A 10,229-nucleotide genomic window follows, 5' to 3' on the forward strand; every position below is an offset into this window, starting at 1 on the left:
TAGGAAACCTGTGAAAATGTCAAGAAACACCCTATCACACAAGGTTAAAGAAAATTAAAGATTTGCACCAAAATTCGTGTTGAGTCCTGACTGATCAGAATCAGGAAGTGAATGCAGGTGACTGCATAAGTTTCCTAACGTCTCAATTTTTGCCCAAGTTTTCAAACTCAAATGGGGCCAGCAGTGTTTCCAAACTTCATACACGTAGCAACAGTGATGCGTTTTAAAACTAGAATGTAGTGTGGATGTAGCCTGAGGAAAATAGTTGGAAGAGGCATGCAGGGAACGCCATTCTAATTTAAAACAACTTGAGTTATTAAGAGCCAATACACCATGAAATCTACACATTCCTCTCCAGTGAAGAAAAGAACAGATGGGAGAAAGCAAAATGAAAAATTGCTTTAGAACAAAGCTCCACTGGCTATTATAGCAACACAAGTGGCAGCGATGAACATACCAAAGACAAATAAACATACAAGTGGCTAAAGGACATTGTTTAGTGCAGGAACGCTGGGGCAGTGGGGACGAGGGTGATCTATCTGTCAGCTCGGACCGCCATTTACAGCACCTGACTGCCGCTGCAGCCTCGAGTCCCGACCACGACCCTGGCTAGAGTCAAGCCAGGTGTGGAGTGACACGGTGTTGTACAGACGCCCGGGGAGCGTGCCTCCACCAGATGACACCAAAGCCTAAGGGCCCAGCTTCAGACGGCGGTGAGGACAGATAACACACATGCCGCCCAGTTTGTCTGAGGGAGGGAGGCTTTTTAAAAAGAGCTGGTTGAAGAGTGTGTGTGTGCCCATGAGGGTGAAAGGCAGCCGCTGTCAGCCACGCAATTAAGGAGAGGCCCCTTGATACCCATCCTGGCATACGCTTGCATCGCAGCACACGGGCGTGTTGTGACACTTGCCGACAGGCGGCCACACTCATTCTGGCGTCCCAGTGGCCTTCATCAATCTGCTCTCCTTTTCAACAACAGCACACACACTTGTACGCTTCACGCACGCAGAATTTCAAGGGGAACGCCACTTGATTCGAAAATTTATATGCTATTTTTATGGCCTAAGAAAGTCCTTTGAACATTTGTGACAACTCAGCAGCAAGAAACCAGATAACTAATGTACAGCTCTATTCCAAGCAACTAGTAGCACAGGGATGGGCTCATTTTATTTATAATTCATCTTTGCCGCACATTCTTTTAAACTCACTTAATGAGATCTTTAGGTTGCAGGTGGCAACAACTGAAAAATTCGTAATAATACTACTTAAATGTGAGAAATATACTGAGTAGAACCGAAATTATTTATTGGTTATAAAAATGAAAATCAGCCGATATGATAACATCTTAGGAATCAATGCTAATTAAAAATATATATAGATTGGTATCTTTTACTAATAAAAGATACTTATACTGGTATTGTATTCTCCTTTATATCAGGCCCCAAAAATCCATATTGGTGGGGCTCCAATACTGAGGTATAGTAAATTGATGGTAAAGTGATATAGGGAATTCAACTGAAAAGCCATCTATAGATGTGAATAACTCTGTCCATAATGGTCTAAAACTCCCTGTGATATCAAAGGGAACACTGTCTTGGTCCAGTGAAGTGGTATATTTGTACATTCTCTATCATCTATGTTCAACGCAAAATAACCTTTTAATACCACTAATAAATGAATTAAATGTTTATAACACTGTGTGATTGAATATCACTTTCCAGCCCAAAGCATCCTGCTTCAACCTCAACTCAAACCATTCCATAGATGTACAGTAACCTCTGGGATGGCTTCATAAACACGCACACCCAACACTCAAACAAAATTAAACTGTTGTCTAAAAATTGCCTGTGCACAAACTAAACATACACTGTGTGTAAATGTGCATCTTTGAGAGCACACACACATATTGAACTGAGCGCGCCAGGCATACCAAGGGGAGCCTCAACAAGCCAAGGCGGGGGTGGTGTGCTGCTGGAATGATATGGGGATGGACGCACAGACACCTCTTTGAAAGTGATACATGGCCCTGGGTGGCAGCAAGCGCCACTACAGATCCGCTCAGACAGGCAGAGAGGATGCCAGGCTGGTTGGGATTTAGGCCATAATGAGCCTGGATACACATAACACACACATAACTCACACACACAGTGCCCAAGTTCGCTCAACAATGCGGCCAACTGCAAAGATAATATAGATGCAAGCACAAGAGATAAACTACAAAGCAACCAGACGGACAGATATACATTCCTGGGTATCACATATTTTCAATATGTGATCCCCCCCTCCAACAGCAGTGTATATTCACACATATAAGATTCTTATAAGTGATAAAAAACAAATTCCTAAAATGAGGAGGCCCTTGAGCATTTTCTAACCCTTACAAGATCACCTTCATTTAACCTGAACCTTTAATCTAAATACTAAAAGGTGTGTGTAGCAATGTCATGGTGTCAGATGCCTCTAAAAACAATCGAAATAATGACTAAAATTACAAACATTAGACCACTGGGCTAGTCAAGTTTAAAGTTATTTGTCATTGCCCAATTAGGCTGTGAAATTACCCTCTTCTTCAGACACAGATATTCATATACAACACATGAAATGGCAAGCCATGATAAAAATGTGAGTAACAGGAAACTGACCTGTTAAGAAATCTTAAAATTTATGATCCTGACCTTTGTAATGTGTAAAAAAAATCCTGGTCAGCCACTGACATAGAAAGGATATGATTGGGCGGCAGGAAATTCCAGCTGAGGACCTGGTTGGCCAGAGCCAGGTAACGCTGGAAGACAGACGACATCTGGGCGTTGAGGTTTTCTCTGCGGCTGAACTCCTGCAGCACCTCCATGGTCAACATGAAGATCTGACGCAGGCTTTCCTCCTGGAACCGAGGAAGTAATGGAGGGGGAAAAGAAGAGAAATATGAATGAATCCAGGAAATAAAGAATAATGAACTAAAGAAAAAGCAATTATCCTTTCTGTAAAAACTGTATTGATTCGAAGAATATGAGATGAGGTGGAGAACCCACCTGGAACACTCGCTTGCAGCTGCCGTGAAACTCCATGCTGAGGCCGATGCTGCTGGTTTTACTGGAGCTGGAGAACTCGCTGAGCAGAGCCGTCAGGATAGAGCAGGCCAGAGTTTGCTGCAGCAGAGAAGGTTGTATGATCGCAGAAAAATTTACTCAGATCAAAAGAGCAAGTATCATCAGTAAATACAGGGAGGAGCATGAGTGGAAAAACTAAATGTGTCTGTGTTAAAACTGTGTTAGTTTAAGATGCCTTTAGGTACCGATTAATCCCTTATTTATTTTTTCAAATGTCATAAAATGTCAAAAATCCGGTAGGACGATTTATTCGAGCAGCAAATCCTCACATTTGTGAAGTTAAAACCAGCATATATTTGACATTTTGGCCTGATAAATCTCTCAACGACTAATTGATTGTTTTTCTTTCACTTGGACTAATCAAGAAACCCCCAAGAGCCGTGGACACTGTCCATCACGCTTGCTTTTTCAACACAAGGTTTCAGTCCTCAGACCATCAGCAGGAAAAAAACAAACAGACAATGTCAGATTTGGACCAAAATATTATTTCTGAAGTTAGAGCTGTGTCACTAATGGTGTGCAGATACATTTTTGATACTATGACTAATCCACTCATAGTTTTTGCACTTCTTCCTTTTAACATCAGTCAAATGCAACCAAATGAAGAAACATGGAACTCATATATGAGTGTGTGAATTTTGGTGCAGGTTGATTGAATGTAAGGGGACGGCTGGGCCTTGGCAGAGGTTTATGTGCTCTACTGAGTGTCATTCTAGTTGTAAATTAATTGATTGTGACTGAGGGATGGTGAATCTGGTTTTGTGCATCATAATTCAAATTTAAATTAAACTTTCAGCACTGTCAGCTCTCCATGGCACAGTTGACATTTTCTGGTTTGTGGTTTAGGTCATGTAACAAATGAAATACTGCCACCTACTGGCTTACAAGGGGACAACCAGTTGGTTGTATAATATAGAGCAGCACTGAGACAATTAAAAGGTAATGCTAGTATACTACTACAAACTGGAAAAAAATATTTTGCCTTTTTGTAGAAAGGATCTATTGTCTTAATTATTGAAATAGTTCTTTGTGACTTGCACCAAAACACCAAAAAGATGTAATCATGAAAATGCCCATGATCTAAACACAAAATTGATTTGAGTGCATGAGCAAAGAAAACAGGCGCTCAACATTATACTTTCTTCTAACCACAGGAACACGCCTGGAGCTTCTATCCCAGCTCAGCCTTTGTGCCACTTTTTATCTTCAGACCGAGCTCTCTGTAATCTGAGCCAGATCCCAGGCAGAAAGAAAAATGTAACCGGGGTACAAATGTCGTCCATCAAGGCAAAACATAAAATAAATATGATCAAAGACAGTTTTGTTAGGAGGCATTCATTTAACTCTACGAATCAGTCGGAAAAAGATTCCACAAGCTCTCGAATACATCTTGAATTTTATTCTGGGTAACTGCTGACCTGTTACTGAACAGGTCTAAAAAGAGATGAAATAGTTTGTTTTGTATGTAAAACTAAATTTACTGACAGATCTCAGCACATCTCTATATTTTCATCACATTTCATACACCTCAGACTAAACTTACATGTGAAAGAGCAGCAATCACTGACAACAGACAGCATTATTACTGCATAAGATCATTTATGGGTTGTAAAATTGAGAATAGTTTTCATATAGTAGAAAAGTTAAACAAAGGGACAATTAAATTCATCTCTTTCAAATTTCCCTTTACAGCCAATGTCCCATTTTGAAAAAAGCTGCTTATTAATCATTAATCATCTTGCTCACCACTGTGGGGTTCCCGCTGCTTATGAGCTGTCCGACCTCGAGAAAGATGCTTTTGCAGTTGATGGATTTGTCGAGAGAGCCTCTCTTCACGATGACCGCCACAGCCAAAAGGATCTGCTCACGGACATACTTCTGCACACTGAAGGAAAAAGGGAGATGATCAGTCACAGAGAAATGACAGTGGATGTAACAGAGAATCATCCCAGGCCACTGCAGAGACTGTGAAAAGTAAACTGAAAGAGGCGTTCAGTGTCTGACGGTGAGATCACAGCTGCAGCTTGTTTTCTGTATCACAAGAAAAACCTGACTTTATTTCATTTTTGTTAAATCCTTTTAGTTTGTTGAAGAGAGTTTTGGTAACTTGTCAATGCATTAGGTCAGGAACTTTGGTTATAGTGTCTGTAACCTGTACTTCACATATCAAATTAACCTGTGCTCTTCTACACTTAATCTGGTAAATGCTCATATTTTTATCAGGAGTTTAGAATGTGCATTTATGTTTACATCTTACGTAAAGAATTATATATATTTTCTTAATGCAATTTCTAGATATTTGTGTTATTTATTATTAAGTGTATGGTTAAGCTGTAAAATATCAAGCCTCAATTAAGCCTTAAAGATTTTTTTGTATGAAGAACTGCAGGGTGTATGTTGGCATTGCTCGAGTCATACTGCACAAAAATGGTTAGATTATTTGAAATTTAGAATATATATATATATATATATAAAAGTTGCTTTTCATTGGAGATAAAATGTAGGGCAACTTGTTAGTCACTGAAACCTAATTTCAAATGGCATCAATATTATCTGCACAAACAAATTAACTACTGCTCATAACTGGCTCGGAGTGATCCACCCAGATTTAGATGTTCAACATTGAGCTTATTCATGTAGTCAGCTTATTTAAAACATCTGTGGGATTTGAAAGGTTTGTTGGTGAATATTAACGGCTGTTGGATGACTTCAGTTTTCTGCGATTTATGTAACACGCGATGGGGTTGTTTGATGTTCTTGCAAATCTTACCACTCAACAGTAAGTTCATAGATACAATGTGTTTCTTACTTGGGTCTCTGTAAGACGTAGGTGAGGAGGAATGTCCGCAGCGACTCGATGCTGGTCTTCTCCAGCAGGATCCACTCCCGCACAACAGCCTCCATGATGGCTGTGGCTGCCTGGAACAGCACATAGTCGACCTTACTGGTCTCTGGAAAGGGAGAGAAGATACATATAAGAGACAAGAGAATAAGGAGACTTTTAAAAGTCATGGGTGGGACACAATAACTACTGTGCACTCAGAGGCAATAAGAACTAAATGCAAAATCATATGAAATAGATCTGATCCTAAAAGAAGCTATTTCAAAACTGGTTTGTCTAAAAAGACAAATGTTGATGTTAAATATAAGATATTTTGCTCCATAGCTCCTTTCTGATGGAAGCTAAAGGTCAAACTCACTGATCAAATGAAAGTTTCTGAGTCAGTATGGGGGTCCATGACATAAAAAATGTTTGTGTTATATCCAAACATCAGAGCAGAAGGTTTGTGATCATATCATCAGTGGCTGAAGTCCAGACTGGATCAACACACGCATTCCTCCCTTTAAACAATATCTGCAGATGTTGATTAAAAGGGCAACACACAGAGGGACCTACAGCTCTTGAAAGTACAAACTCAAAAAAAGGATGTTTGTTCAGCCAGTGGGTCAGGGCACATTTTAAAGATATGAAATGATCTCAAGTCATTAGTTACCTAAGATGTGCTTGCAGATGGCAAAAGGAGATTTGGACTTCCTGAAGGAGAGGAACACGTGTTCCGCATGTTGCCTCTGTTCTGTGCTGACCATGGACGGCGGTGCCTGCAAAAGACAAACAAGTTAGATCCAACAGTGCGTTATGAAAGGACTATTACTATCCTACACCGTGATATTAATATTGTGGTCGTACAAAATCAGGCAATCCGTAAGCACAGCTCCGAATGTGCGCAATACACATGTATACACAAGAACACATTCTTTTATTGAGGGGCATCACCATAGTACAGCTCAGGAAAGTCACATTCCAGGCCTGATTGTTGTATTAGCAACTTTGTAGTTAGTAGAAGGTAGCAGAAGAAAAAAAGAGCCATTCATCTGAGGACAACCCCTCTACCCATACATACATCTGTCATGTTATGATGGCAAACACACATCGAGCGTTTAAGGTTGAATCACCTTCTCAATGACATGCAACATTAAAGCTGCACTAATGACTTGTTGTGTGTAATGTAAAAAGTGTTCTGAACGGTCATGTGAGGTAGTTAACAGGACTGCCTCTGAAGAATGTATTTCTTATCATAACTTAACCATAGTTGTTATTGCTTCCAAAGCTGGATGTCTGATCTAACCGTGGAAAAGAATGTGTAGATATAACTGCAATGTCTGAGGTTGGACTGAATCAGGAGTCAGGACCCTTTGGTGTCCGTCTCTATGTGTTACTACTGTTTATCAAATGAACACAACTATCAATATAAAAAAATAAACAGGTTCTGCGTCTGACTTTCTGGGGTGTCAAAGTGACCAAGACGTATAAATATAATCAGGACCCTTTGCTGTGAGTAATTCAGCTCCATCTTTCCTGTCCGTCTATACTACTATTTTTGCAATACATCGTCCAACGAAAGGCAAAAAAATTTAAAGAAAGTATTGCCCACAGCAATAACACAGTACAACTCCTCATCTCTGTCAAAAGGTGAAGTCTCACAACCCTGACGTATAGTTTCTGCTGTCCACACCAAAGCGCTCTGCTTACTCCTGCAATAACTGTGAATTTGCACATCTCATATTCATATTTTAGTCCTATTCCTACCTACCTAATTACATTGTGTTTAACAACTACTGTGAATTTGCAGACTTCTCTCTTATTCATAGTTTGTCATCTCTTGTATTTAGTCTCTTGTTTATAGGCTTATTCTTCTATTATATTAAATACTTTACTGCGTATTCTAGAGATTTTTCATGTGGCCGAGCATCAATATAACAGCAGTGAATTATCACATGCTAAAATCAACCTGAAACAGATATAACAACAGCACGTTCATGTCCAACTGATTTAGACTTTACATCAATTAAGGATACCAAACATACGTTGCTATTCTATACACTAAAATATAAATCATAATGGTTTAAACAGGGAGTTAGAAGTGATAACCTTTAATTCAGAAGACGCCTGATGTCACACTTTGATTGCATGAGTTACACCCATTTATCATCATAATACAATCAAACTAAATAAAAGGTTTCTACTTTTAAAGGTACTGAGTAAAATTCTACTTTCTGGGGTATCCAAGAGGCCGAGGGGTAAAAACATAAAAAATATAACGGCAACATGTGCGGTTTGACTGAATCAGGACCATTTGTTGTGAGTAATGCCCAAAAATATATAAAACGATAAAGTCAAAATGCCATTTCTGAGATTAAGAGAATGAAAAATATTATAAAGAAAGAATCAAGCAGTGTATCCTGAAAAGTTCCCATGGGGCCTGAGATAAGTAATCAATCTGAAACAGATATAAAGACAGACTGACAACCACAGCACTGACTTAGACTTTATAAACAAGTCAGGAGACGTGCATTCAACTCATCAACACACTTATGTGTATCAGTAACAAGACCCAATGTTTTAAACAGGGATAAACCTGGATTCAAATGACATCTGCTGACTCACATGTGAAGGTAAAGCTCTTGTGTGGCTGCAATGAAGCATTAAATAATAATAACCAGGCTCCTCTTTCATTCTAAGAGAGATCTGACTGCACATGCACCAATTTACCAAATTCATCATTTGATTGCATGTGTTACAACTGTTTATCAACTGAATGCAACTATCAATGGGACAAAATAAAAAGGGTTATGTTCTCATTTCAATTGTACTGATTCAAATTCAACACTCTGGTTGTTTTTACTGAACATCTTCCAACTAAAGGAGAAAAGTGGCAAACAAAGGTTAAAAACAGATGAGGTAAGAAAGATCCATGTGATATTAGGTTTCAGAATTAAACACACAGTTGATCCTGAGGTTTTCCATGTGGCCGAGCATCAATATACATCAGCAGCAGTGAATTAACACATGCTCAAATCAACCTGAAGCAGCACTGACTTAGACTAGGATAACCAGGAGCCATGCATTAAACTAATGTGTAGAGGTAATAAGACATAAACAGTGGTAACCTTTGATCGAAATGACACCTGCTGACTCACATGTGAAGGTGGAGCTGCTGTGATGTTCACACGTGAGCATCTCGTGTAACAAACAGGCTCATTTCGCAGGTTTAAACTGTGCAACAAGCAGCTGAACGGCAGGGTTCGAATCCCAGATCATGGCAAAGCAAAATGGCAGAAAGCAAGAGGAGGCTGTAGCTAGCTCCTGTCTGCAGCACACACACACACGGGGCTCGTGCCACATGGTTTAGCTCCTGTAGCTGCTCCCTTCGTGGAGGCTGGTGGACGAGGGACAACCGGGCTGGAGGAGGAAGCGGACACATGGTAGAAACTGGGGGGTTTTCAGGGGGATGAAGCTAAGGCTGAAGCCCAGGATGCTTCCACTGTGAGCGGGGAAACTTCATGTGACACCTGAATGAGCCGAAGTTTCTGGAAACGTGAGCCCGGTTATAAAGTGTCTAAACGCGGGGTCACCCCATCAGGTGGAGGGTTAAGAGAGGAAAATGGTGGAGGAGGGAAAAAATGAGGGATTTTTCTTTTTTTTAAGGAATAATAGGAGTTTGGTGGATTTCCCCCCCCCCCTCCGCACCACATCGTTTCTCCGGTTGATAAAAAAGACAAGTGAACACATTTAACAACAAGCGGCTCCGGACTTAACCCGGGATAAAGTTAGCACACATGTAGCTCCTCCACCGAGGCCTCACACTAACCAGCGGTTCCTCACCATTAAAACTTTGGCAGCGCTTTCCAGCTGTGTGATCACTTCTGGTGCACCGACCGCCGCCATCATCGTCCCTCTCCAATGACGCGCCATGCGCTCTGCATTGTGGGAGTGCAGCGCTGGTACCCGGGCAGAGGAAGGGGGGGTGGGGGGGGGATCGATCCCGTCATCCTCAGCGCGGAGGCGGCGGGTCCTGCAGCCGTGCTTCCCCCCCCTGGAGAGACTCTGTCCTGAGCCAGGGGCGGGTATAGACAATATTGGATGGGGGGGGACTGGGACACAGATTTAGAGAAGGGTGGCCCATTTAAATACGACCACAAAGTTTCGGTGCCATATTGAAGCAAAAAATACAATCTGAGCATCTTACAAGCACCTTAAGAAAGTTTAATACAAAAAAATTAAGGGAACACTAGTAACGGCTTGTTAATACAGTGCGCTGCACCCCCCCAAAAAAAGATCCT

At 40.8% G+C, this 10,229-nt stretch overlaps 1 protein-coding gene across 2 annotated transcripts in view; it reads right to left on the minus strand.

Annotated features, from left to right (window-relative positions):
- The window catches only part of xpo4 (exportin 4), a 48,840-nt gene extending 38,955 nt beyond the window's left edge, over window positions 1-9,885 (minus strand). For both annotated transcript variants that reach the window (XR_007034782.1, XM_035174440.2), the window contains exons 1-6: window positions 9,772-9,885; window positions 6,602-6,707; window positions 5,917-6,058; window positions 4,854-4,992; window positions 3,030-3,146; window positions 2,728-2,881 (exon numbers count right to left, since the gene is read on the minus strand). Coding sequence is in view for 1 of the 2 variants with exons in the window: in XM_035174440.2 (XP_035030331.1) it covers window positions 2,728-2,881; window positions 3,030-3,146; window positions 4,854-4,992; window positions 5,917-6,058; window positions 6,602-6,707; window positions 9,772-9,861 (748 nt within the window). In the remaining variant the exon portion in view is untranslated. The remainder of the gene's footprint in view (window positions 1-2,727; window positions 2,882-3,029; window positions 3,147-4,853; window positions 4,993-5,916; window positions 6,059-6,601; window positions 6,708-9,771) is intronic.
- Window positions 9,886-10,229: the final 344 nt, after the last annotated feature.

The sequence above is a fragment of the Hippoglossus stenolepis genome, chromosome 13, assembly GCF_022539355.2.
Source record: "Hippoglossus stenolepis isolate QCI-W04-F060 chromosome 13, HSTE1.2, whole genome shotgun sequence".
Lineage (NCBI taxonomy): Eukaryota > Metazoa > Chordata > Actinopteri > Pleuronectiformes > Pleuronectidae > Hippoglossus > Hippoglossus stenolepis.